Raw genomic sequence first — 27,981 nt, 5'->3', positions numbered from 1 at the left:
AAACAATAAAATGATGAAAATTAAATTTGATTTAAAATTCTTCCAGGTTTTATTATCCAAGGTGAAATTAGTGATACATTTAAGGGAAATGTTGTAAATACATTATTTTAATCTCCATTCTAAGATTTTTATACCAATAAAAGCCTTAACATTAAACAAGTGTTCCAAAATCCATTTTAAAATGGTAAAAACTACAATAAACCCATCTCAGATGAGTGTAATCAATTAGAGTATAGAACAGTATTTTTCAAAAAATGACAGGTCCTTGTGAAACATTTTTTCAGTATAACAGGGCTTTTCATAATTTCCATGCACTATGGCATCAATCATTTTAAGCAATTCAGAAACCTGAGCAGATCTTTCTGTTCCTTCGGCTCTGTTGTTGAAAGCAAGGCGTCGGTTTCTACAAGTCTGAATCAGACTCCGAAGATCTTCATCACCCTTTGCTAAGAACTCATCCAGTGTTTTCTTCCCCAAATCTTCTTTTCGGGTGAACAGGATGATCATGTATGCTTTTGCTTCAAGCTTGAAAATCTTTTGTATCTCCTTGGCCACCTCCTTTTCTTCTTGGGTGAAACGACCCAGCTGCATGACTTGAATAATGGCATGGATGCCTGGGGAGAGGTGGTTAACAGACTTACCTATTTTCTGACAAGTTTCTTCATTACCTTTCTTAGTGTCAAATAGGCCAGGAGTATCGACCACTGTAATTTTCCTCCCATTAACAAACGCTTCCTGTTTTTCACAATCCTGCGTAACTGAAGAGGGTGAGATATCCGAATGAAATTTTTCAGCACCAAGAATCGTGTTTCCTGTTGCACTTTTCCCACATCCAGTTTTACCGACAAGGACAATTCTCAGCTCAGATTGCGCTGGGAACGAGAAAGAGAGAGAGAGAACGCCAGCCAGTCAGTGCAGCTTACTTCAATCATGGAAAAAATTGTTCATGAATAGTTTGTTGAATGAGAAATCTTAGCTCAGTTTCCCTTGTTTGTGGTGATTAATTATTTCAAAAGTTTACTAACCATAAAGAAACTTCACTCCACACCTGCTCCTCCTCTGCTCGTCTCCCCTGCCCCCTTCCCTTCACATTGATTTTCACTTAGCTTTCATTTTCAAATAACACCCCACCCAAAAAATGGCTCTAACATGCTGTTTGCTGCCATCACATTGTTCACACCTGCTGGTGTGTTCTACCCCATCCCCCACACACTGTCTGTCCTGTCTACTTACACTATAAGCTCCTCGTGACAAGGGCCACCTGCTACTCAGCATTGCCAGCGCTCGTGATTCTCCATGAGTGACGGGATCGCAGAAGGGCTGCAGCCTGTCTGACAATGCTGTGAAAGTGCCAGCCCCTTGGGAAGTGCAGCCCTGCCAGAAGCCGGTGAGTCTCTCCTCCACTGGCCGCTCTCACATGGGGGAACAGAGCCCAGTGCTCAGGGCAGTGCCCCTCCCTTCTGCCTCTCCCCTGCTGTGTGCAACAGGGATAAAGTGGGGCTAGAGTGACTTATGAGGAGAGGCTGAGGGAACTGGGACTGCTTAGTCTGCAGAAGAGAAGAATGAGGGGGGATTTGATAGCTGCTTTCAATTACCTGAAAGGGGGTTCCAAAGAGAATGGATCTAGACCAGTGGTTCCCAAACTTTAACAACCCGTGAACCCCTTTCACTAAAATGTCAAGTCTCACGAACCCCCTTGTAAAAATGAATATTTCCAGAGATTTTTTCCTTTACCTGAGTATAAATTATAAAGGCAGTGATCTTGGGAATATAAAATTTGTTTTATGACCCACTATTTATTACACGCTATTTATTATTAATTATTATTTAACATTACAATATTTTTATTACATTATGAAAATGGCAACAGTCTTCCAAGATCTCACTTTTGTAGCTTGTATCACTTTGAATAAGTCTGTTATAAGACAAGGCTCCTATGTTTCATCAAGGAGTATCAGATGTGAAACAGCAGGAAGGTATTTAAGAAGCCAACTCAAAAGAGTTCCTCCTGCACAAGCATTCAGGGCTTGAGCAGTCCAGGCAAACAGCGCACGTTACACAAAGCTTAAACTTGTTCTTCATAATTTAAAAAACAATACTAGCTGCCTGTTTCATTTAAAAAACAGCAAAAAATATTCACCTCCCTTTCCATTGCTTATAAGGAGTCTTGAAGTTTAAATCTCCTCAGTGTGGTAGATATGCTTGCTTTGATCTGGTCAGCTCTTGGATGTCTAGGGGCTCTGGGCTGCTGGCCCCGTGCTGCCCAGGATCCCTAGGGACAGCACTGTCCGCCATTAGGGATTTTTTTCCTGAGACCCCCTGTAACATTTCACGAACCCCAGTTTGGGAACCACTGGTCTAGACTGTTCTCAGTGGTACCAGCTGACAGAACAAGGAGCAATGGTCTCAAGTTGCAGTGGGGGAGGTCTAGATTGGATATTAGGAAACACTATTTCACTAGGAGGGTGGTGAAGCACTGGAATGGGTTACCTAGGGAGGTGGTGGAATCTCCTTCCTTAGAGGTTTTTAAGATCAGGCTTGACAAAGCCCTGGCTGGGATGATTTAGTTGGGGTTGGTCCTGCTTTGAGCAGGGGGTTGGACTGGATACCTCCTGAGGTCCCTTCCAACCCTGATATTCTGTGATTCTATGATTCTGCTCCTCTGCCCTCCCTGGGCAGCATCCAGCCTAGGCAGGGCAGAGGGGCGACAAGCCCCTGGAGCTGCCCTCCCTGCCTGGGACGGAAAAGGGAACCTGCTGCAGCCACCCCAGGCCTGGGAGAGGGTGAGGAAGCCCAGGAGGAGCAGAGGTGAGGCTGGGGGTGGCTGAACAGACGGGGACTGGAGCTGAAATAATTGCTGGGCAGAGCTGGGCAGCTGTGGGGTGAGAGCTCCTGTAGCAGGGGCCACACTCACCTCACCCGACACGTATGGAGGAGGGGGCAGCACTCAATGTCACCCCCCGCATGCCTGGGCTGGGCAGGGGGAGTTCACCAGTGAAACACCCCAGTGCCCGACAACAAGCTGCTAACACAAGTGTTTCTGTGGTGCCCCAGGGTGAGACACAGAGAGGCCGACCCCCATTGCGTAGCACAGTAATGGCTGACGTGGAATTACGACAGCTGAGTGTGAGACCTGGGAAATGAGCCCAGCACAGGGATGTCTGGCACCGTTTGACTTCTGCTTTGTACATCTGAAGGTGCTGGGCCTGATCTGCACCAAATGGAGCTTGTCTAAGTGGATTTTACTTCAGTTAGTGTTTGACCCCCTGTTTAAAGTCGTGGAAACAGTCCTGTGTGGTGTCTGATAGGGATTAAACTGGAGCATCCCTCAAAGGAAGCCGAGCTAGGGCTCTGTGGGGTCAGAGACGTCCCATCCACAGGACAGGTTGGAGCAGTCACCCTGAGCCCTGTGCTTTCGGGGGCCCCAAGCCAGGCCTGCTGCCAGCCCAGCTTGGCTCCACTCCTCTGCCCTACCCCTGCTTCAGGGGGACATGTTGGGGCCAGCACGGGGCCGGAAGCCAGCAGCAGTGCTACCGACCTTTCCGTGCTCTGACCTGCTGGCTCCCAGCATTGCTCAGGGAAGGACAGGGGCTGGGGACTCGGGAGGAGGGGTGGAATGGGGGCAGGGTGGGGGCAGAGCAGGGGCAGGAAGTGGCTGGGGCTTGGGGGAAGGGGTGGAATGGGAGCAGGGCTTGGGGTGGAGTGGGAGGGTTGTCCCAGGCCCCCCACCCCACTAGGGACAGCCCTGTGTGGGGTGCAATGTGGGGGACATGCCCTTAGTGTTGTGTTAACACATTTGTTGGCAATGAATTGCCATTGTATTGTGATAAGTGGTGGTTCTGGGGGCCATGACTGAGGGGTTCTTGTGGGGACCACAAGACAGCTCCCTGGGCACACTTCACAGCCACTCTGCACCCAGCCCTGCCCTCCTCCTGATCCCCCAGTGCCCTCAGTATGGCCAGAGGGACCACCAGAAGATGGGAAAGTGAGAACTGATAGGACAAAGGGAGCATGTCTAGCATCCAGAGGGTCGCTTCAGAGCCCTATTGCATTTTGAGGGTTAGCACAGCAGTGGAGGGGACCTGCTCACCCATCTGCAGCAGGAGAGAATCACAGAGGTGTGAACTGGTCCATTCATCTCAGCAGCTGTTCTCCTCCTTTCTCTCCCAATCCAGGTACTGTGTGCGAGGGGTGAGCCCCAAGCGTATACCAATGTCTTCAGTGTCCCACATCGGTCTCAGAACAATGTGTGTGAGACAAGTGCTGAGTGTACCTGTTCCCAGGCCAGACCCGACCCAGTGCACCTGGTGCTGCCTGGCAGGAGGTCAGCCTGCCTCTCCAGGCACATGAGGGATTTATCCAGGCCAGGGCTCTCGCACTGGCCTCATTTTATACCCCAGCCCTGTTGTGCCAGACCAGTTTTCCGTAAAATCTGCCTGTGCATGTGGATTTTAGAGCACTTTGAAATATCAGCTGGTGATGCTGGCATAGCTGGTACCAGCCAGCCCATGCCAAGGTTCCCGTGTCTCAGCTGAATGCTGCCAACACAGAGCTGGAATCAGTCTGACTTCCCTGTGTGTGAGTATTGCTCAAACAGGTATTAGAATGATAAGAATGGGTCTAGTGTTCAGACTTCATTGAACGCTCATGAGTTGCTGCCAGCAGTAATCTCTCTCAGAACATCTGTATCCCATTGAAAGTTTGTGCTGTGAGCCTCTCTGACTCTGTAAATACCAGACAGAAGAAAGACATTAACTAGTGTGAAACACGGGTCTCCAACAGAAGGTGTCAAACCCTGCACCATACGGGAGGTCCATCGACACATAAGAACATAACATAAGAACGGCCGTATTGGGTCAGACCAAAGGTCCATCTAGCTCAGTATCTGTCTACCGACAGTGGCCAATGCCAGGTGCCCCAGAGGAAGTGAACCTAACAGGCAAAGATCAAGTGACCTCTCTCTTGCCATCCATCTCCATCCTCTGACAAACAGAGGCTAGGGACACCATTTCTTACCCATCCTGGCTAATAGTCATTTATGGACTTAATCACCATGAATTTATCCAGTTCTCTTTTAAACCCTGTTATAGTCCCAGCCTTCACCACCTCCTCAGGTAAGGAGTTCCACAAGTTGACTGTGCACTGTGTGAAGAACTTCCTTTTATTTGTTTTAAACCTGTTGCCCATTAATTTCATTTGGTGATCCCTAGGTCTTGTATTATGGGAATAAGTAAATAACTTTTCCTTATCCACTTTCTCCACATCACTCATGATTTTATAGACCTCTATCATATCCCTCCTTAGTCTCCTCTTTTCCAAGCTGAAGAGTCCTAGCCTCTTTAATCTTTCCATTTTAGTTGGCATTTTCTGAACCTTTTCTAGTGCCAGTATATCTTTTTTGCCAGATGGACATTGGTGGAATATTAAAGAGGACAAAAGACTTGGTTGTTTCCCTACCCCCATCCATGAAGATGGATCGTGCAATTTTGTTCTTTATGATAGTTTCAACCAATTTGCCTGGTACTGAAGTAAGGCTTACTGGCCTGTAATTGCCAGGGTCAGCTCTGGAGTCCTTTTTAAACATTGGTGTCACATTAGCTATCCTCCAGTCATCTGGTACAGAAGATGTTTTAAATGATAGGTTACAGACTACAGTTAGTAGTTCTGCAATTTCACATTTGATTTCCTTCAGAACTCTTGGGTGAATCCCATCTGGTCCTGGTGACTTATTGCTGTTTAATTTATCAATTTGTTCCAAAACCTCCTCTGATGACACCTCAATCTGGGACAGTTCCTCCGATATGTAACCCAAAAAGAATGGCTCAGGTTTGGGAATCTCCCTCACATCCTCAACAGTGAAGACCATTTAGTCTCTCCTCAATGACTTTATTGTCTTTGAGTGCTCCTTTAGCACCTCGATCGTCCAGTGGCCCCACTGGTTGTTTACCAGGCTTTCTGCTTCTGTTGGAGTTAAAAAAAACTTTTGCTATTACTTTTGGAGTCTTTGGTTATCTGTTCTTCACATTCTTTTTTGGTCTTTCTAATTATATTTTTACACTTCATTTGCCAGAGTTTATGCTCTTTTCTATTTTCCTCACTAGGATTTATCTTCCACTTTTTAAAGGATGCCTTTTTGCCTCTCACTGTTCTTTTACTTTGTTGTTTAACCATGGTGGTGCTTTTTTGGTTCTCTTATTATGTTTTTTAAATTGAGGTATATATTTAAGGTGAGCCTCTATTATGGTATATTTAAAAAGTTTCCATGCAGCTTGCAGGCATTTTATTTTTGGCACTGTATCTTTTAATTTCTGTTTCACAAACCTCCTCATTTTTGTGTCGTTGCCCTTTCTGAAATTAAGTGCCACAGTGTTGGGCCACTGTGGAGTTTTCCTCACTAAGGGATGTTAAATTTAATTATATTATGGTCACTTTTACCAACAGGGGCAGCTCTAGGAACCAGCAAAGCAAACACATGCTTGGGGCAGCCCATTTGCAGAGGCGGCAGCTAGCAGGGATCTAGCATGGGAGCCGAGAACCAACAGGGGGCTCTGGGAGTTGTAGTTTCTTGGTTAGCTCCCTGCCTATAGAGCCAGCCCTGGAGCAGGGAAAGAACTATATTTCCCAGCATTCCCTTGGCCACTACCAACTGGAAAGGAAGTGGGGGGACCTCATGCAGCAGCTGTGAGTGGAGAGTGGTAGGGAGACCATATTTTAACATTCAAAAAACAGGACACTCCACGGGGAGGGAGAGTAGCCCAGCCTGCCACCATCCACTCCCTCTGACTGCCCCCCACAGAAACCCCAACCCATCCAATCCCCCCTGATCACCCCCTCCTGGGACCCCTGCCCCTAATTGCTCCCCAGGACCCCACCCCCTATCTAAGTGCCACCCCTGGATGCAACCCCTCAACCCGCTCTCTTGTCCCCTCATTGCCCCCTCTTGAGACCCCTACCACTAACTGCCCCCCAGGACCCCACCCCCTATCTAAGCGCTGCTGGTCCTTGTCCCCTGATTGCCCCCTCCCGGGACCCCTGCCCCTTACTGCCCCATAGAAAGAAAGAGTGGAACAAAAGAGTAATAAAGGCACCTCAACTTTTCCTCATTTATGGAGGACAGTCTTATAATATGCATCCGGATATCCTCCAATCGCACAAGCTGAAAATTGTTCCACTTTACTGAAGCTCTGTAACCATATGGGACCCAATCCTGTCTGTGTTCTGTGCACATCCAAAATTCCTGCTGAATGACCCGCCCTGGGAACGAGTTACCAGTGACCCAGGGCTGCGACGGAAGGAGGGTGCAGGTGGGGGGCGGGAAAGACGTGGGGGGGGCACTGGTGGGGGGGAAGAGGGGAGCCCAGGGTTGGGGCAGCAGGGGAGTGCGGCGGGGGGAGCCCAGGGCTGGGACGAGGGGCAGCCAAAATCTTTTTTTGCTTGGGATGGCAAAAAACCTAGAGCTGGCCCTGATTACCAAGCGGTCCAGCTATATTCACCTCTTGGACCTGATCCTGGACTCCACTGAAGACTGAATCAAGAATTGCCTCTCCTCTTGTGGGTTCCAGGACCAGCCACTCCAAGAAGCAGTCATTCAGCATCACAAATAATCAGGCCTTATGATTCTATGGACCAGCCCATTTCCAAGTCTCCTTCGACACAGTTAGCATCTATCCTTATACAAACCTCATGCAACTAGTTTTTTTTCATAGATTCTAGGGTCAGAAGGGACCAATGTGATCATCTAGTCCGACCTCCTGCACAAAGCAGGCCACAGAACCCTACCCATCCACTTCTATAACAAACCCCTAACCTATGCCTGAGTTATTGAAGTCTTCAAATTGTGGTTTGAAGACCTCAAGCTGCAGAGAATCCACCAGCAAGTGACCCATGCCCCACGCTGCAGGGGAAGGCGAAAAACCTCCAGGGCCTCTGCCAATCTGCCCTGGAGGAAAATTCCCTCCCTACCACAAATATGGCAATCAGCTAAACCCTGAGCATGTGGGCAAGACTCACCAGCCAGCACTCAGAAAAGAATTATCTGCAGTAACTCAGATCCCATCCCATCCAACATCCCATCACCAACCACTGGGCATACTTATCTGGCGATAATCAAAGATCAATTGCCAAAATTAAGCTCTCCCATCATACCATCCCTTCCATAAATTTATCAAGCTTAATCTTAAAGCCAGATATGTCTTTTGCCCCTACTAATCCCCTTGGAAGGCTGTTCCAGAACTTCACTCCTTTAATGGTTAGAAACCTTTGTCTAATTTCAAGTCTAAACTTCCTAGTGTCCAGTTTATACCCATTCGTTCTTGTATCTACATTGGTACTAAGCTTAAATAATTCCTCTCCCTCCCTAATATTAATCCCTCTGATATATTTATAAAGAGCAAGCATATCCCCCCTCAGCCTTCTTTTGGCTAGGCTAAACAAGCCAAGCTCTTTGAGTCTCCTTTCATATGACAGGTTTTCCATTCCTCGGATCATCCTAGTAGCCCTCTCTGAACCTGTTCCAGTTTGAATTCATCCTTCTTAAACATGGGAGACCAGAACTGCACACAGTATTCCAGGTGGGGTCTCACCAGCGCCTTATATAACGGTACTAACACCTCCTTATCTTTGCTGGAAATACCTCGCCTGATGCATCCTAAAACAGCATTAGCTTTTTTAACGGCCATATCACATTGGCGGCTCATAATCATCCTGTGATCAACCAATACCCCAAGGTCCTTCTCCTCCTCTGTTGCTTCCAACTGATGCGTCCCCAATCTATATCTAAAGTTCTTATTATTAATCCCTAAGTGCATGACCTTGCACTGTTCACTATTAAATTTCACTATTACTATTACTCCAGTTTACAAAGTCGTCCAGATCTTCCTGTATGATATCCCAGTCCTTCTCCGGGTTAGCAATACCCCCCAGCTTTGTGTCATCCGCAAACTTTATTAGTACATTTCTGCTTTTTGTGCCAAGGTCAGTAGTAAAAAGGTTAAATAAGATTGGTCCCAGAACCGATCCTTGAGGAACTCCACTAGTAACCTCCTTCCAGCCTGACAGTTCACCCTTCAGTACGACCCGTTGTAGTCTCCCCTTTAACCAGTTCCTTATCCACCTTTCAATTCTCATATTGATCCCCGTCTTTTCCAATTTGACTAATAATTCCGCATGTGGAACCATGTCAAATGCCTTACTGAAATCGAGGTAAATTAGGTCTACCGCATTTCCTTTGTCTAAATAGTCTGTCACCTTCTCAAAGAAGGAGATCAGGTTGGTTTGGCACTATCTACCTTTAGTAAAACCATGTTGTAATTTATCCCAATTATCATTGACCTCAATGTCCTTAACTACTTTCTCCTTCAAAATTTTTTCCAAGACCTTACATACTACAGATGTCAAACTAACAGGCCTATAGTTACTCAGATCACTCTTTCTCCCTTTCTTAAAGATAGGAACTACATTAGCAATTCTCCAGTCATACGGTACAACCCCTGAGTTTACCGATTCATTAAAAATTCTTGCTAACGGGCTTGCAATTTCATGAGCCAGTTCCTTTAATATTCTCGGATGAAGATTGTCCGGGCCCTCCGATTTTGTCCCACTAAGCTGTTCAAGTTTGGCTTCTACCTCAGATGTGGTAATATCCACCTCCATATCCTCATTCCCATTTGTCATCCTTCCATTACCCCTAAGCTCCCTATTAGCCATATTAAAGACTGAGGCAAAGTACTTATTTAGATATTGGGCCATGCCTAGGTTATCCTTAACCTCCTTTCCATCCTCAGTGTGTAGCGGTCCCACTTCTTTCTTCGTTTTCTTCTTATTTATATGGCTATAGAACCTTTTACTATTGGTTTTAATTCCCTTTGCAAGGTTCAACTCTACTTGGCTTTTAGCCTTTCTCACTTTATCTCTACATGTTCTGACCTCACCAAGATAGCTTTCCTTGCTAATCCCACCCTTCTTCCACTCCTTGTAGGCTTTCTGCTTTTTCTTAATCACCTCTCTGAGATGCTTGCTCAGCCAGCTTGGTCTACAACTCCTGCCTATGGTTTTTTTCCCCCTTTCTTGGGATGCAGGCTTCCAATAGTTTCTGCAGCTGCGACTTAAAGTAATTCCAGGCCTCTTCTGCATTTAGATCCACAAGTTCTTCAGTCCAATCCACTTCCCTAACTAATTTCCTTAATTCTTTAAAGTTAGACCTTTAGTTAGTTCAGGGTTTCTGTCTTGGTTCTTCAAAGACATTCATGGAATAGGTCCTAGCTACCCATGAGAGAGTCTCTTTGACCCAGGCCCACAAAGGGACTTAGACACCTAAGAAAAAAATCACCAGAATCCACAAAGCCTGAGTTAGGCCCCTAGGCAATGAATGGGGAGAGAGCTAGGCAGGGAGCTGCATAAGGCAGCCCATGGGATATGCCAATGACAGAGATATGTCCTAAGTCTGCTGTTCTCTAGGATTCAGTCTCCTACCTCTGTTTGGGGCCCCCAGCTGTGAAACCTGGAGTCAGGCACCTCAATTTTTTGTTGGCAAGTAACACTGGAAGGAGAGCTGGTGCTGCCACCTCCCTTATAACTTTTAGCACTGAGGCTAGAGCGCTTACCTGGGTTATGGTAGGCCCAGGTTCAAATCCCTCTTCTGCCTGCTGGAGAGAAAGGATTCGAACAGGGATCTCCCACTTCTCAGGGGAGTGTGCTAACCACATGGGATAGTCTGATGAGAGTCTCTCTCAATCTCTGCTATTGAAGCTGTTGCACTTTGGATAAATAATGGACTAATCACTGGAGCAAGGAGCAGGGATAGCTCAGTGGTTTGAGCATTGGCCTGCTAAACCCAGGGTTGTGAGGTTAGTCCTTGAGGGGGCCATTTGGGGAACTGGGGCAAAAATCTTTCTGGGGGTTGGTCCTGCTTTGAGCAGGGGGTTGGACTAGATACCTCCTGAGGTCCCCTCCAACCCTGATATTCTAGGACTGGACACAGTCTCCTACCTCCCAGATAAGCACCCGACCATTAGACTACAAGTTGCAAGGGAGGTGCCACCACCACCACCTCTGGGATTTTGTATGGGGCCAATCCATTAGGCTGCTCAGAGGATCACAAGGTAGGTTAGGTGTGAGCTAGGCCTTCTGCACATGCCCAGAGGCAGAAACCTAGGTAACTAAGAACTTTTATGGCAAAAATTTAAATGCCTACAGGCTTAGACAGCAGCTGAACTGGGATTTTAAGGATCTCAGTAGTGCCTACATTTTGGCCTCTGGTACCTAAAGTGGGAATTAGGTGCCTCAGTCCTTTTGTGGCTCGGGGTCCCTCCTTCTCTCTCTCTGTCTGACCACAGCCTCCCAGGATGGCTACATTAGGCCAGAACAATGAATCTGTTGTCCAGCAGGGGAGACTCAGAACTACAGACCTGGGCCGTGGCCGAACTACTCCCAGCCCAGACAAAATAACCATGACTGTGGGAGGACATACACAGAAGGGAAATAAAGGGGGATACCATATGGGGGACAAATGGGAAGACAAAATAATGTCAGGAAAGGCAGGTTGAGAAAAGAGGGGAAATGCTGTGTGAAGGGGATGAGTTGAAACACTGACCCCATACTGAGACATGAATGGGCTTCTGCCAGGGATGGTCAGCTGCTCTCATGTCAGAGGGAAAAGGGGGACAGGCAAGCAGCTCCAGTGGGGAAAAAGGGTGGTCTGCAGTGACTGACTTTGGGAGGGCGGCAGCTGCTGCCTGGTGGTGATGAGGGCCTGGCTGATGTTTGTGCATTTAATTAATGAACGGCACAAGGTAGAGATGCTGCTTATCATGGGCAAGCATAACCCATGTGCTTTACACTGCGGCACCTTATTTATTTTTCTCCAAAGAAAACAAGTGGCAGTGAGGAGGAGGAATAGATTTTGTTTGGCTCCTCAGAGAGCAGAGCAGGGAAACTCAGCTAGACAGGGCCAGGAACATACAAAAGGGTGCTGTTGTTATGTAGTGGGCACACTGAGTAGTTTTGAAGCTGGACAGAAATCCTCTATTATAGGCAAGTCTGACACCCTCAGCCAGGCAGCTGAGCCCATCTGAGCTCAAGGGGAAAAGACTGAAATATAGGTGTTAAAGAGACTGCACTGTGAACTCTGCAAATTAATGATGGATCAAGGGATCTAGGGGTCTTAGTGGACCACAAGCTAAATATGAGTCAACAGTGTAACACTGATGCAAAAAAAGCAAACATAATTCTGGACTGTATTAGCAGAAGTGTTGTAAGCAAGACACGAGAAGTCATTCTTCTGCTCTGCTCTGCGCTGATTAGGCCACAACTGAAGTATTGTGTCCAGTTCTGGGCACCGCATTTCAGGAAAGATGTGGACAAATTGTAGAAAGTCCAAAGAAGAGCAACAAAAATTATTAAAAATCTAGAAAATTTGATCTATGATGAAAGATTGAAAAATTTGGGTGTGTTTAGTCTGGAAAAGAGAAGACTGAGAAAGAGACATGATAATAGTTTTCAAGTATGTAAAAGGTTTTACGAGGAAGAGAAAGAAAAAATTGTTCTTCTGAACCTCTGAGGATTGGAGAAGAAGCAATGGGCTTAAATTGCAGCAAGGGAGGTTCAGGTTGGACATTAGGAAAAACTTCCCAACTGTCAGGGTGGTTAGGCACTGGAATAAATTGCCTGGGGAGGTTGTGGAATCTCCATCATCGGAGATTTTTAAGTGCAATTTAGACAAACACCTGTCAGGGATGTGATACATGGTGCTTGGTCCTGCCATGATTGCAGGGGACTGGACTTGATGGCCTCTCGAGGTCTCTTCCAGTCCTATAATTCTATGATTGGCCAAGAAACATGTCTGTTCTGGGGGCTGGGTCAGAATTTGGATGGTGTGCAATTCTGATCTCCCATGAGTAAGAGAGATTAATTCAAACTGGTGCAGGGACAGAGAAGGGCTACTAGGATGATGTGAGGAATGGAAAACCTGTCTTATGAAAGGAGACTCAAACAGCTTGGCTTGTTTAGCCTGGCCAAAAGAAGGCTGAGGGGGATATGATTGCTCACTATAAACACATCAGAAGGATAAACACCAAGGAGGGAGAGGAGCTATTTAAGTTATGACCCAACGCTGACACAAGAACAAATGGATATAAATTGGTCATCAACAAGTTTAGGGTTGAAATTAGGTGACAGTGTCTAATCATTGGAGGAGTGAAGTTCTGGAACAGCTTTCCAAAGGGAGCAGTGTTGGCAAACAAGAAACTGGCTTCAAGACTGAGCTTGATAAGTTTATGGAGGGGATGATGGAACTGCCAACAATGGCATGTAGCTGATCTGTGACTGCTGGTAGCAAATATCTCCAACAAATGGTGATCAGACACTAAATAGGCAAGGTTCTGAGTTTCTACAGACAATTCTTTGCCAGGTTCCTGGCTGCTGGGTCTTGTCAAAATGCTCAGGGTCCAACTGACCGCTCTGTTTGGGATCAGGAAGATATTTTCTCCTGGTCAAATTGGTGGGGGTGGGAGGTTGCTTCCTTTGCAGCAGTGGGCACAAGTCACTGGCAGGTTTAAAGCTGTGGAAATGGTGGATTCTCTATAACTTCAAGTCTCATGATTTGAGGACTTCAGTAGCTCAGCCAGAGGTTATGGGTCTATTACAGCAGTGGGTGGGTGAGGTTCTGTGACCTGCAATGTGCAGAAGATCAGACTAGATGATCACAATGGTCCTTCTGACCTTAAAGTCTATGTGTCTATAGTGGGGAACACAAGATTAGCTTAGTGTTCTACACGTCTTTTCATGGCGAGGAGGCCACTGGGGAATTCTATTCCCCTTTCCCCTCATCAGCCTGCCTGGGATGGAATTACTGAGTCAAAACTCTTCTTCTCTCACCTCAGAAAGGACGGCCTGAGAAGGTTTATCATGCAGAGATTTAACTGCCACTGGCTCTCCAGGGAGAGTGGGAATCCTGAGCATGCTCCATCTGCCCCCTGCTCTCAAGGCCACCCAGAGGATTCAGGGGGCTTGGGGCAAAGCAATTTTGGGGGCCCCTTCCATAAAAAAAGTTGCAATATTATATTCTTGTGCCTGCTCCTGAGGCAAATTGCCCCCCTTGCCACTCTGCCACCTGGTAGTAATTGTAATAGATCTGATTATTATGTTCTGCATTTATAAAGGGCCCTTTGATAGAAGATTAGGACCTCAGAAGGTCATCTAGTCCAACCCCCTGCTCAAAGCAGGACCAACCCCCAGACAGATTTTTACCCCAGTTCCTCAAATGGCCCTGTCAAGGTTTTTTCCCCCACTTTGAACTTTAGGGTTCAAGAAGTGGGGACCTGCATGATCACTTTTAAGCTTAATTACTAGCTTAAATCTGGTACGCTGCCACCAGCCAGAAGTCTGTATCTGGCATACCTTCTGTTCCCCCAAAACCTTCCCTGGGGAACCCAAGACCCAAACCCCTGGGGTCTTAAAACAAGGAGAAATTAACCATCCCCCCTCTTTTCCCCCCAGACTTTCCTCTCCCTGGGTTGCCTTGGGAAGCTTCACACCGATCCAAATGCCTTGGATCTTAAAACAAAGAGGAATTAACCATCCCCTCTCCTTTTCCCCCACCAATCCCTGGTGAGTTTAGACTCAATCCCTTGGATTCTAAAACAAGGAAAAATCAATCAGGTTCTTAAAAAGAAAGCTTTTTATTAAAGAAAGAAAAAGTAAAAATTATCTCTGTAAAATCAGGATGGAAAATGCTTTACAGGGTACTCAGATTCATATAGACTAGAGGGACTCCCCCGACCCCCTAGCCTGAGATTCAAAGTTACAGCAAACAGAGGTAAAAATCCTTCCAGCAAAAAGACACATTTACAAGTTAAGAAAACAAACATAAGACTAATCTGCCTTGCCTGGCTATTACTTACTATTCTGAAACACAAAAGACTGATTCAGAAAGATTGGGAAGCCTGGGTGTACGTGTTGTCCCTTTCAGTCCCGAGAGCGAACAACGAACAACGCAAACAGCACAAAGACTTCCCTCCACCGAGATCTGAAAGTATCTTGTCCCCCTATTGGTCCTCTGGTCAGGTGTCAGCCAGGTTTACTGGGCTTCTTAACCCTTTACAGGTAAAAGAGACATTAACCCTTATAACAGGCCCTCTCAAGGATTGAGCTCACAACCGTGGGTTTAGCAGGCCAATGCTCAAACCACTGAGCTATCCCTCCACTTCTCCACAGCACTTAAAAGCAGACGCACCTGGGTAGACACAGCAGTCAAGTTACTGTAATGTTTGCCAGGAAGAAAGCAAATGAAAAACTAAACAACATCTCAAACTCCAATCAGTCTGTCTTGCCCCACATCTCTTGAAACCAGCTAGCTAGTTCATGTTATTCACACTCTGCATTTGCATTAGAGCTGGTTGTGAACTTGAGAATCACTGTGTGGGGACGTGAGGGACTGTCTTTTTGTTCTGTGTTTGCACAGCACCTAACGCAATGGGCCTTTGTCCATGACCAGGGGCTCCTAATTTGCAGGATGAGGATAAGTGGATGGTTACTGCCTGATGTGAACTATTGATCCTGTGTCAATTGGGGGGACATGGTATTTACTACTGTAAATCAGCTGAGTACATATAACCCGAGTGCAAAGACATGCCAAAGGGTGTATTATTGACTGGAGTTAAGGTTTATGGCAGAAAATTATTGCCCTCAAGTTAACAGCACAACTGGGTTTTCACCATAGAGCTACGTACACAGACATGGTGGTAGGTTACCACACAATGTGCTGTGTGACCATTAGCATGGTGCGAAGGCCAGTGAAGTCTCCTGTCTGTCAGGCTGCAGACTGTTCTGGATTCCATTAAAATCAGCCTGGTTTCCAGTCGTTACATCGTTGGGATACACAAGCTGAAGGTTGTCAGAGGGAAGCTCTCACCCACCACAGCACATTTTTAAGGGCTATTTGAAGAAAAAAAATGGACTGAGTTTTGGACTGTAGAAATGCAAAGGGATTGTTTCCTCTTGAGGGGGAGAATTTCTGCTTCCAAAAGTCAACGCTGTGCTTACAAGCTAAGTTTTCCAGACAAATATTGATCAGGACACAGCATTGTCCAGACACAGCGGGAACTATTTCCAAATGACTGGCTTGCCCTTCCTTGCTGAGGCCTGACAAACTCATTGCAGAGAATACTCCTAAATGCCCCCATCACTGCTCCAACTTCCACTCCTAGCTCTGCGCACTCCCTGCAGCCAGTCACTCACCCATAACCACTGAATGTGCTCTGTGCGCCCTCTCTAGCCACCCCAGCTCCATGCACCCCCTGCAGCCAGAGTCACCCATACCCACTGGTTGCACTCTGCGCATTCTCTCCAGCCACTCCTACCTCTGTGCACCCCCTGCAGCCAGAGTCACCCACAGCCACCAGAATACTCCTAAATGCCCCCATCACTGCTCCAATTTCCACTCCCAGCTCTGTGCACTCCCACCCGATGCGCTCTGCACGCTCTTTCCAACCACCTCAGCTCTGCGCACTCCCTGCAGCCAGTCATCCACAGCCACCAGTTGCATTCTGTGCGCTCTCTCCTTCCAGCCAGATCTGCTGCTGCCTGGGAGATGCACTGCGAGCGCAGCCAGAGCGCCTGCCCCCTTCCACCCTATCCCCAGCAGCTGCCCGTTAGCGGTGCTGCAAGAGTGCGGGGAGCCCCCTAGCTCCCCTGTGGGCACAGAGCTGCCTCATCCCAGCCCCTGTGCCGTGCCCGGCGCACCAAGCAGCAGCACTCGTGTGGGGCGCAGCCAGGTGGTGCCACTTGCCAGCAGGGAGTCCATGGCAGGGCAGGCATAGAGCCCAGGCATCCCTGCGCCCATCCTCACCTCCCTGTAGGGCCTGGGGCGTGGCTGAGCATCGCGCGGGACAGAACCAGCCTGCCCCACGCCAGCGCCTCCCTCCGGCTTACCTCTGCCCTTGGTCCTGCTCTGTGGGCAGCTCAGCCAATTGAGCCCCTAGAAAAGGGCTGTGCTGCAGCCGGCAGTATATACCGCAGCTCTGTGTGGCAGCCACCCGCATCTCCAAAAGCCTCTAGCCCCCCTGTGCCAGGGAAGGGATTCTCCCCACTTTCTCCCCTCTCTGGGCGGCCCTGCCTGCTCTATTCAACTCTAGACCAGGCGGAGTGGGCTGGACTCTGAACATCTGGTCATTGATGATTCTCTGGTGGGAGAGCTGCAGTGACCATCTGGCCTGTTCCAGATATGAACATAACACCTGACCCAAAGTCCATTGAAATCACTGGAAAGACTCCCCTTGACTGGTGTCAGTGGGTATTGGGTCAGGCCTATATTGAGCCAATGAACAACTGCCTGACAGCACAATCTGGGCCCATGATGCAATGACTTGATCACACAATTGTCACAACTTTCTCCAAATACAACTGGTAAAACTCTTACCTTTATGTGATCCAGATGCAGCAGGGGGAGTTGCCTGGTCAGACATTTTCTCTGCTAAGGAGTCTATCCCCACTTCAGTGCTCAGTAGCTCACGGAATTTCTCAATTAAAGAAAGAGTAGAAAGTGGTCGTTACTTGGGCCTGGCTCCATAAAGGGACTGAGGCATTGTGATGCTGAGCACTGCAACACCTAACTTGCAGGCATCTAGAAAAATCACTGGGATCCACAGGGCCTGAGTTGTCTTCCCAAGCTCCCTACACACTGAATGGGGAGAGACAGGCACCTCAGAATGCGATCCACAAAAGCCAACACGCTAGATGGGGATTCCCCTAAGGCAGCCAATGGGAAATGCTAAAGGGGGCGGCGTGTCCTAAGCCATACACCACTCTGGGATTTAGGCGCCTAAGTCTGGGCTGCGAGGAGGTGACTGTCTCTGTTTGGGATGCACAGCCAGGAACTCTGTCCTGGAGTCAGGTGCCTCAGCTATTTCTCACCAAGTACAGATGGAGGAGTGTGAAGGCGGTGAGTGCCTTAACCCTGGACTATTGGGTCTGCTGATGTGGGTCTCTCTCAGTCTTGTTTGTTGAAGCCTTTGTATCAATAATTACGTATGAATTGGGCCAGACAGCAACTGAGAATGACTCAATAGTCCAGTGGTTTGGAGACTCGTGGGAGATCCCAGTTCAAATCTCTTCTCATCCAGCAAAGGCGGTGACTTGAGCCTGGGTCTCCCACATCCTGGGTGAGTTCCCTACCCACAAGTTTAGATTATAACAGAGTCCTTCTCTTTCCTGCCCTCCCATCCCCCCACCCATTCTGTCTGGAGGAAGGTGTTCTCTAAGTAGATGATTTGTGAGGTCACATAGATTTGATACCTTTTCAAACAGAAGCATGAATTAATGAGTTATGGATCATAAATTAACACATAGTTATTAACACAGGGTGAAGGCAACATACGAGTTTATTGTGAATTAAGAGGAGGGTCACAGAATACTTGTGTTATACCCACTGGTCAATTTCCAGAGACATCTGAAGTAGCTTTGAATCACTATATATGTGCTCAGGTCAACGTGTGATATCTAGGTGTGTGTTTTGAGAAATGAAAGGTTGGCTTGTGTGAGAGAATATATCCCTGTGTTCACACCCTACACGCTACTGTAATTTTTTTTGTCTAGAGTATGTCTTGTAAGATATTTCAAAACTCATAACCTGCTGGTCAGTATCATCCTGATAAAATATGTGTGGCATCATTTTATGTAAAGTTATAAGATTTCCCCGTATGATGTTATTAACATGTTCCAAAGTCCACAGCTCTCCCAAACAGAGGTGGGCAAACAGGTCTGTCCTAAACAAAGGAATGTGTGCTCTGCTTCATTTGCATTTAAGCATTGAACAGAGTCATTAAGCAGGAAGGGAAACAAAGAAAGCTCAAGCAGGTGAGAAAAAACAGCAGGGAAAATCCTTCCACCTAGATTCTTTGTCTTCTATTGCCCAGCTGGAAATGTGCTTCAAGAGAGCACTTGAACTATAAAAAGGAGGGACAGACAACTGTCTCCCTCTACCCACTGCATTCACTATGCCTGAAGAGAAAAGTTTGGTCAGTCAGAATGCGGAAAGCAATCTAGTGAGACACTTTGCTTGACTCTGATATAGTTTGTCAAATTAGGAGAGCTGGCCGTATTTTAAATAAGTCTTACTGAGGGCGCAAAACCAAACCATCCTGATGAGCAGCAAAATAAAATAAAATAAAAATGGCAGGTGACCAGCTTGGCTCAAAAGTGAAATCTTCGATGACCTTAAACTCAAAAAGGAAGCTTACAAGAAGTGGAAACTTGGCCAGATGACTAGGGAGGAGTATAAAAATATTGCTCAAGTATGCAGGGGTGTAATCAGAAAGGCCAAAACACAGAGTTACAGCTAGCAAGGGATGTGAAGGGTAACAAGAAGGGTTTCTACAGGTATGTTAGCAACAAGAAGAAAGTCAGGGAAAGTGTGGGACCCTTACTGAATGGGGAGGCAACATAGTGGCAGAGGATGTGAAGAAAGCTAACGTACTTGATGCTTTTTTTGCCTCTGTCTTCACAGACAAGGTCAGCTCCCAGACTGCTGCACTGGGCAGCACAGTATGGGAAGGAGGCGAGCAGCCCTCAGTGGTGAAAGAACCGGTTAAGGACTATTTAGAAAAGCTGGACATGCACAAGTCCATGGGTCCAGATCTAATGCATTCGAGGCAGTTGGCTGATGTGATTGCAGAACCATTGGCCATTATCTTTGAAAACTCGTGGTGATCGGGGAATAGTGCCCATCTGTAAAAAAGGGAAGAAAGAGAACCCAGAGAACTACAGACCAGTCAGTCTCACTTTAGTCCATGGAAAAATCATGGAGCAGGTCCTCGAGGAATCCATTTTGAAGCACTTGGAGGAGAGGAAGGTGATCAGGATTCACCAAGGCAAGTGTGGATTCACCAAGGGCAAGTAATGCCTGACCAACCTGATTGCCTTCTATTATGAGAAAACTGGCTCTGTGGATATGGGGAAAGCAGTGGATGTGATATATCTTGACTTAAGCAAAGCTTTTGTTATGGTCACAGTATTCTTGCCAGCAAGTTAAAGAAGTATGGATTGGATGAATGCAAAGTTGGATGTATGGATGTAGGCATCAACCTCTGGGGCTTAGCTGCCTAAGTATCTTTGTGGATCTCACCCTAAGGGTGTGTCTGTGCTGGAATAACAGACCCACAGCACAACCTTGGAGGGCCCAGATCAGGTGGTTCGGGCTCAGGCTTGGGCTGTAGTGCACTGTAGATATTCGGGCTCTGGGACCATCCGCACTTGTAGGGTACCAGAGCTCGGGCTCCAGCTCCGGCCTGAATGTATATGCAGCAGGTTTACAGCCCAAGAGCCCAAGCCTGAGCCCAAACCAGCTGACCAACTGCACGTTTCATTGCTGTGTAGACGTACCCTCAGTGACAGGCCCAAGTGTAAACAACAATCTCTGGCAGTGCTGGAACACTGTGTCTCCCACGGCTCAGCTCAGCTTAATTGTAGTTGCTTTCAGCTCTCGATTCTCCAGCTACGGTCTGGGGAAAGAAAAAGTAGAAGTTTAACTGTGCTGACAACTATGGATGGGATTCATAAAGAGCTGCCATTTATCTCAATGGGGTTTAGGGACCTACATAGTCAGGGAGTCACAAAGGTGTTTATTCAGCTTTTTAAATGTAACAGCTTATCTCACTAGCTCCAGTACAGACTAATTTCTCAATCTGAGGTCTCTCTTCAAGAAAGTGGGCTAGCGACTTGCTTTGATAGAAGAGAACCATTATATTTCCACAAAAACAACTAGGAGTCCAGTGGCACTTTAAAGACTAACAGATTTATTTGGGCATAAGCTTTCGTGGGAAAAACCTCACTTCTTCAGATGCATGGAGTGGAGATTACAGATACAGGCATAAATATACGGACACATGAAGAGAAGGTAGTTACTTCACAAGTGGAGAACCAGTGTTGACAGGGCCAATTCAATCAGGGTGGATGTGGCCCACTCCCAATAGCTGATGAGGAGGTGTCAATACCAAGAGAAGGAAAATTGCTTTTGTAGTGAGCCAGTCAACAACAACTCTCCAACACCACATTCTACAGGCCACTATCCTCCGATCCCACTGAGGGTTACCAAAAGAAACTACACCATCTGCTCAAGAAACCCCATGCTATAGCACAGGAACAAATCTACCCCAGAGCCCCCTGACCAGGGGTATTCTATCCTCTTCCCAAGATCCATAAACCTGGAAATCCTAGACGCCCCATCATCTCAGGTATTGGCACTCTTACAGCAGGATTGTCTGGCTATGTGGACTCTCTCCTCAGGCCCTACACTACCAGCATTCCTAGCTATCTTCGAGACACAACTGACTTCCTGAGGAAATTACAATGCATTGGTGATCTTCCAGAAAACACCATCCTGGCCACCCGAATGTTGAAGCTCTTTACACCAATATTCCACACGAAGATGGACTACAAGCTGTCAGGAACAGTATCCCTGAGGAGGCCATGCCACACGTGATGGCTGAGCTTTGTGACTTTGTCCTCACTCACAAATGTTTCAGATTTGCAAACAATTTATACCTTCAAGTCAGCAGCACTGCTATGCGTAGCCATATGGCCTCACAGTATGCCAAATGTGTTATGGTTGACTTAGAACAAAGCTTCTTCAGCTCTCATCCCCTAGCGCCCTTTCTCTACTTGCACTACATCGATGACATCTTCATCATCTGGACCGATGGGAAGGAGGCCCTGAGAATCTACTAGAATATCAGGGTTGGAAGGGACCTCAGGAGGTATCTAGTCCAACCCCCTGCTCAAAGCAGGACCAATCCCCAGCTAAATCATCCCAGTCAGGGCTTTGTCAAGCCTGACCTTAAAAACCTCTAAGGAAGGAGATTCCACCACCTCCCTAGGTAACCCATTCCAGTGCTTCACCACTCTCCTGGTGGAAAAGTTTTTCCTAATATCCAACCTAAACCTCCCCGACTGCAACTTGAGACCATTACTCCTTGTTCTGTCATCTGGTACCACTGAGAACAGTCTAGATCCATCCTCTTTGGAATCCCCTTTCGGGGTAGTTGAAAGCAGCTATTAAATCCCCCCTCATTCTTCTCTTCTGCAGACTAAACAATCCCAGTTGCCTCAGCCTCTCCTCAGAAGTCATGTGCTCCAGCCCCCTAATCATTTTTGTTGCCCTCCGCTGGACTCTTTCCAATTTTTCCACATCCTTCTTGTAGTGTGGGGCCCAAAACTGGACACAGTACTCCAGATGAGGCTTCACCAATGTCAAATAGAGGGCAATGATCACATCCCTTGATCTGGTAATGCCCCTACTTATACAGCTCACAATGCCGTTAGCCTTTTTGGCAACGAGGACACACTGTTGACTCATATCCAGCTTCGTGTCCACTGTAACCCCTAGGTCCTTTTCTGCAGAACTGCTTCCTAGCCACTCGGTCCCTCGTCTGTAGTAGTGCAAAGGATTCTTCTGTTCTAAGTGCAGGACTCTGCACTTGTCCTTTTTGAACCTCATCACATTTCTTCTGGCCCAATCCTTTAATTTGTCTAGGTCCCTCTGTATCCTATCCCTACCCTCCAGCATATCTACCACTCCTCCCACTTTAGTGTCATCTGCAAACTTGCTGAGGGTGCAGTCAACACTATCCTCCAGATCATTAATGAAGATATTGAATAAAACCGGATCCAGGACCAACCCTTGGGGCACTTGCTTGATACTGGCTGCCAACTAGACATCGAGCCATTGATCACTACCTGTTGAGCCCGACAATCTAGCCAGCTTTCTATCCACCTTAGAGTCCATTCATCCAGCCCATACTTCTTTAACTTGCAGGCAAGAATACTGTGGGAAACCGTATCAAAAGCTTTGCTAAAGTCAAGGAATAACACATCCACTGCTTTCCCCTCATCCACAGAGGCAGTTATCTCCTCATAGAAGGCAATTAGGTTAGTCAGGCATGACTTGCCCTTGGTGAATCCATGCTGACTGTTCCTGATCACTTTCCTCTCCTCTAAGTGCTTCAGAATTGATTCCTTGAGGATCTGCTCCATGATTTTTCCAAGGACTGAGGTGACGCTGACTGGCCTGTAGTTCCCTAGATCCTCCTCCTTCCCTTTTTTAAAGATGGACACTACATTAGCCTTTTTCCAGTCACCTGGGATCTTCCCCGATCGCCATGAGTTTTCAAAGATAATGGCCAATGGCTCTGCAATCACATCCGCCAACTCCTTTAGCATCCTCAGATGCAGCACATCCAGCCCCATGGACTTGTGCTTGTCCAGCTTTTATAAATAGTCCTGAACCACTTCTTTCTCCACAGAGGGCTGGTCCCCTCCTCCCCATACTGTGCTGCCCAGTGGAGTAGTCTGGGAGTTGACCTTGTTCATGAAGTCAGAGGCAAAGAAAGCATTGAGTACATTAGCTTTTTCCACAGCCTCTGTCACTGGGCTGCCTTCCCCATTCAGCAAGGGTCCCACACTTTCCCTGACCTTCTTGTTGTTAACATACCTGTAGAAACCGTTCTTGTTACTCTTAACATCCTTTGAGAGATGCAACTTGAAGTGTGATTTGGCCTTCCTGATTTCACTCCTGCAGCCTGAGCAATATTTTTATACTCTTCCCTGGTCATTTGTCCAATCTTCCACTTCTTGCAAGTTTCTTTTTTGTGTTTAAGATCAGCAAGGAGTTCACTGTTAAGCCAAGCTGGTTGCCTGCCATATTTATAATTCTTTCTACACGTCAGGATGGTTTGTTCCTGCAACCTCAATAAAGATTCTTTAAAATACAGCCAGCTCTCCTGGACTCCTTTCCCCCTCATGTTATTCTCCCAGGGGATCCTGCCCATCAGCTCCCTGAGTGAGTCAAAGTCTGCTTTTCTGAAGTCCAGGGCCCATATTCTGCTGCTCTCCTTTCTTCCTTGTGTCAGGATCCTGAACTCGACCATCTCATGGTTACTGCCTCCCAGGTTCCCATCCACTTTTGCTTCCCCTACTAATTCTTCTCTGTTTGTGAGCAGCAGGTCAAGAAGAGTTCTGCTGCCCCTAGTTAGTTCCTTCAGCACTTGCACCAGGAAATTGTCCCCTACACTTTCCAAAAGCTTCCAGGATTATCTGTGCAATGCTGTATTGCTCTCATAGCAGATATCTGAGTGATTGAAGTCCCCCATGAGAACCAGGGCCTTGAAGAATTCCACCAGGATTTCAACAATTTCCACCCTACCATCAACCTCAGCCTGGACCAGTCCACACAAGAGATCCACTTCCTGGACACTATAGTGCTAATAAGCAATAGTCACATAAATACCACCCTATACAGGAAAGCTACTGACCGCTATACTTACCTACATGCCTTCAGCTTCCATCCAAGACACATTACACGATCCATTGTCTACAACCAAGCCCTAATATACAACCACATTTGCTCCAATCCCTCAGACAGAGACAAACACCTACAGGATCTCTATCAAGCTTTCTTAAAACTACAATACCCACCTGGGGAAGTGAGGAAACAGATTGACAGAGCCAGACGGGTACCCGGAAGTCACCTACTACAGGACAGGCCCAACAAGGAAAGGCCCAACACTGACCATCACCTACATTCCCCAACTAAAACCTCTCCAATGCATCATCAAGGATCTACAACCTATCCTGGAAAATGATCCCTCACTCTCACAGACCTTGGGAGACAGACCAGTCCTTGCTTACAGACAGCTTCCCAACCTGAAGCAAATATTCACAAGGAACTACACACCACACAAGAGAAACACTAATCCAGGAAGCAATCCCTGCAACAAACTCCCTTGCCAACTCTGTCCCCATATCTACTCTAGCGACACCATCATAGGACCCAACCACATCAGCCACACCATCAGAGCCTCATTCTCCTGCATATTTACTAATGTGATATATGCCATCATGTGCCAGTAATGCCCCTCTGCCATGAACATTGGCCAAACCGGACAGTCTCCACGTAAAAGAATAAATGGACACAAATCAGGAATGGTAACATACGAAAGCCAGTAGGAGAACACTTCAATCTCCCCGGACATTCTATAACAGATTTAAAAGTAGCCATCCTTCAACAAAAAAATGTCCAAAACAGACTTCAAAGAGAAACTGCAGAGCTGCAATTCATTTGCAAACTTAACACATTAATTTGAGCTTGAACAGGGACTGGGAGTGGCTGGCTCGCTAGAAAAGCAACTTCCTCTCTCTTGGTATTGACACCTCCTCATGAATTATTGGGAGTGGACCACAACCACCCTGACTGAACTGGCCTTGTCAACACTGGTTCTCCACTTGTAAGGTAACTCCCTTCTCTTCATGGGCCAATTATATTTATGCCTGTATCTGTAATCTCCACTCCATGCATCTGAAGAAGTGGAGGGTTTATCCACGAAAGCTTATGCCCAAATAAATCTGTTAGTCTTTAAAGTGCCACCGGACTCCGTGTTGTTTTGGGGGATACAGACTAACACAGCTACCCCTCTGATTAGAGCTACAGCAGTTATTAAACATCTATTTGGCCTAGAGCACAGTTTCCAATGAAACGAGTAATAGCTAGGGTGACCAGATGTCCCTTTTTTAAAGTGACAGTCCCATTTTTTGGGACTTTTTCTTATATAGGCGCCTATTACCCCCTATCCCCATTCCGTTTTTTCACAGTTGCTAAAAGGTAACCCTAGTACTAGCTTCCTATGTATTTAGTGTAGTCACCTAACAACTGATTTCATGCACTTGATCTCAGGTGACTCAGTAAACAGAGTTTAAGCCTTCTGTTTTTTTCTGCTACAAAATTAAAAAAAAAGTTACACTTAGAACATTTCTATTCTTAGCATGCTGTAATTCAGGAACACATTCTCAGGTTCAGACCCTCAATATCTCTGGGGACCTGGGCCTCAGGCTGCCTGTCCAATGGTGCGGAGAGATCAGCCCTTTAGAATGGGATCCCCAAAGACCAGCAAAGTAGGTGGTGAGCTGCCTAAACTAGTCAATGAAACATGCCAAAGTCAAGGGAGGTTTCCAAAGCCCCACCCCCTCACAGATTCAGCACCCAAGTCCAGGCAGCAGGGAGGTGCCAGCTCTGCTTGGGATCCACAGCCAGGAGCCCACCCTTGGAGTCAGCTTAGCTTAGATACCTACATCCTTTCTTGCAAGAACGAGTTAGGTGTCTGCCTGACTCCTCACCAAATTGAGGGGTAAGGGAAGAGGAGGAGGAAGTTCCCATGTTACAGCCTTTAGCTCAGTGATTAGAGAACGGATGTGGGAGACCCAGATTCCATTCTGCTCTCAGATAGACAGGGAGAAAGAGCCCCCTGTTCAAATCCTACTTCTCAGGAGGGTGCTCTAGCCACTGAGCTCTGGACATTCGGATGTGGAACTGTTCCAATAACGAGAGACTCATTAAAGCAGAGGGACTAAACCAGGAGTTTCCCACCTCCTGGCCAATGCCCAGCCCACTGGGCTACAGAGTTAGTCACTGTCTGGCCCAATGACTAAGTGAAAATTCAGGCACCAAGTGCGTTTAGGTGCCTACAGGGATGAGTGGTAGCTGAGTGGGTGGCTGTGTAGGGATCAGAGTGGCAACTAAGTACCTTTGTGGATCTGGGCCTGAATGCCTCACAATGTTCTTTTGTTTGCTTTTACTCTTACTATTCCCATGCACTAGGGCAGTTCCATTATCCCCATTTAACAGCTGGAGAACTGAGGCACAGGAAACTAAGAACCCCCTCGCCCTAAAAACAAAACAAAATATAAAGCCTCTAGGAGCACTTCTCTTCTTAGCATGTTGTAATTCAGGAACCTATTGATGACTCACTTCAAATTCAGTAGAGATGTTTTGCCTTGGTCCCAGACTTTGCCAACGCATTGTGGATTATGGGGCTGACCCAAGAGTTTACAATGCAATCGGGTTTACAATCAAAACTCCATTGCAACCATCTCTTTGAAATGATCCTGCTACCCCCATGGTCTTATTAGCCACCAGTCAGGCTTCCCAGCAGACTGTACCCGACTGCTAGTCGCAGCAGTTACGATGCTGGTCTCTGGGATCACCGGATCCCTGGAAATTCTGGGCTTTGAATAAAAATACCAAGTCCGACCTGCTACCAGTCATGGGGGCCTAGTTCACAAGAACACAAGGGACTGAGCTATTCAGTAAATGCCGTGTGAATCCCAAAAGCTAAATGAATTTTAACACAAATGAACATTCACCTGAAAACCTGTCACATGACTGACAAATATTCCAAAGACAAGGAGTTTGTGACTCAACACATAGAAACTATTTTGCGCCTCCTTGCAAATAACAGCTGCATTTGCAGCGGACAGAATTGGTTTGTGAGGGACCCATTAGCCAGAAAAGGAGCTCGGTTCCCAACTCTTTTGATCCTTAATGAGAGTTTCACCAGCTGCAGGTTAAACCAGGGGGAGAACTGGAAGCCCGAACACCTTGAACACAACGCTCGGGATTTTTAGGACTTCTCCCCACTGGGATTCTGAAGACATTAAATTATTGGACTAGCCTGGAAATTAGCAGATGCATTTAAAATCTCCCTGACCAAATTCTACTAAAGCTCTTAATAATCAGCTCCTCCTGCTTTCATCTCTCAGAAATTGTACATGTGTACACACACCCACCTACCTACACAGAGAGAGAGAGAGAGCAAAGGGAGAAAGAAATCAGCCTGTGATGTGTTTCTTCTACCTACAAACCGGAGCGCTGTCAGTGACTAATTTCCATTCACAAAATTCTCTGTCCAAACACTGGGGCAAAGTTTTAATCACATAAGCCAACAATACCTCTGTGCTGCCGCCTCGGTTTGCAGAACAAGCGGGTGCTTTTCCTGTAGCCTCTGAGCTCCCTCTGCAGCGTCCTCCCAGGCTACTGGGGTTTAAATAGGAAAGGAACATCCTTATATAGGGCTGTGTCTATTTCGTAATGCGGTTCAGTTTTACTCCGGATCAGAGGCGGCACTGGCAGGTAGACGGCAGAAGCTGCTGGCCCGGGCACAT

At 46.9% G+C, this 27,981-nt stretch overlaps 1 protein-coding gene across 3 annotated transcripts; it reads right to left on the bottom strand.

Moving 5' to 3' along the window:
• Positions 1 to 25: 25 nt before the first annotated feature.
• On the bottom strand, positions 26 to 27,977 carry LOC115645296 (GTPase IMAP family member 4-like). 3 transcript variants are annotated; one of them, XM_030549728.1, is made up of 4 exons: positions 27,769 to 27,857; positions 20,374 to 20,492; positions 17,414 to 17,513; positions 26 to 872 (listed from the first exon to the last, which is right to left on the bottom strand). In XM_030549728.1, the coding sequence occupies exons 3-4, from the start codon at positions 17,457 to 17,459 to the stop codon at positions 226 to 228; spliced, it is 693 nt and encodes a 230-aa protein (XP_030405588.1). In that variant the 5' UTR covers positions 17,460 to 17,513; positions 20,374 to 20,492; positions 27,769 to 27,857; the 3' UTR covers positions 26 to 225. The 3 variants fall into 3 exon arrangements, 2 of the variants coding, with proteins under 2 accessions (XP_030405588.1, XP_030405587.1); XM_030549727.1 differs by lacking the exon at positions 20,374 to 20,492 and having other exon boundaries at positions 27,769 to 27,977; XR_003998707.1 differs by lacking the exons at positions 26 to 872; positions 17,414 to 17,513 and adding an exon at positions 17,520 to 17,674.
• Positions 27,978 to 27,981: the final 4 nt, after the last annotated feature.

This window comes from Gopherus evgoodei, chromosome 2 (assembly GCF_007399415.2).
Source record: "Gopherus evgoodei ecotype Sinaloan lineage chromosome 2, rGopEvg1_v1.p, whole genome shotgun sequence".
Classification (NCBI taxonomy): domain Eukaryota; kingdom Metazoa; phylum Chordata; order Testudines; family Testudinidae; genus Gopherus; species Gopherus evgoodei.
Note: the sequence above shows the minus strand (reverse complement) of the source record. Positions and strands in the feature narration are given on the sequence as shown.

What these genes read in the sequence shown, in the direction of transcription:
- LOC115645296 (XM_030549727.1), bottom strand. Translation starts at nt 27,879, where the DNA reads ATGTTCCTTTCCTATTTAAACCCCAGTAGCCTGGGAGGACGCTGCAGA. An exon ending in ACCGAGGCGGCAGCACAGAG is followed by an intron (nt 17,514 to 27,768) that starts GTATTGTTGGCT and finishes TCTTTAATTGAG; the next exon opens with AAATTCCGTGAGCTACTGAG. An exon ending in TGCATCTGGATCACATAAAG is followed by an intron (nt 873 to 17,413) that starts GTAAGAGTTTTA and finishes TCTCGTTCCCAG; the next exon opens with CGCAATCTGAGCTGAGAATT.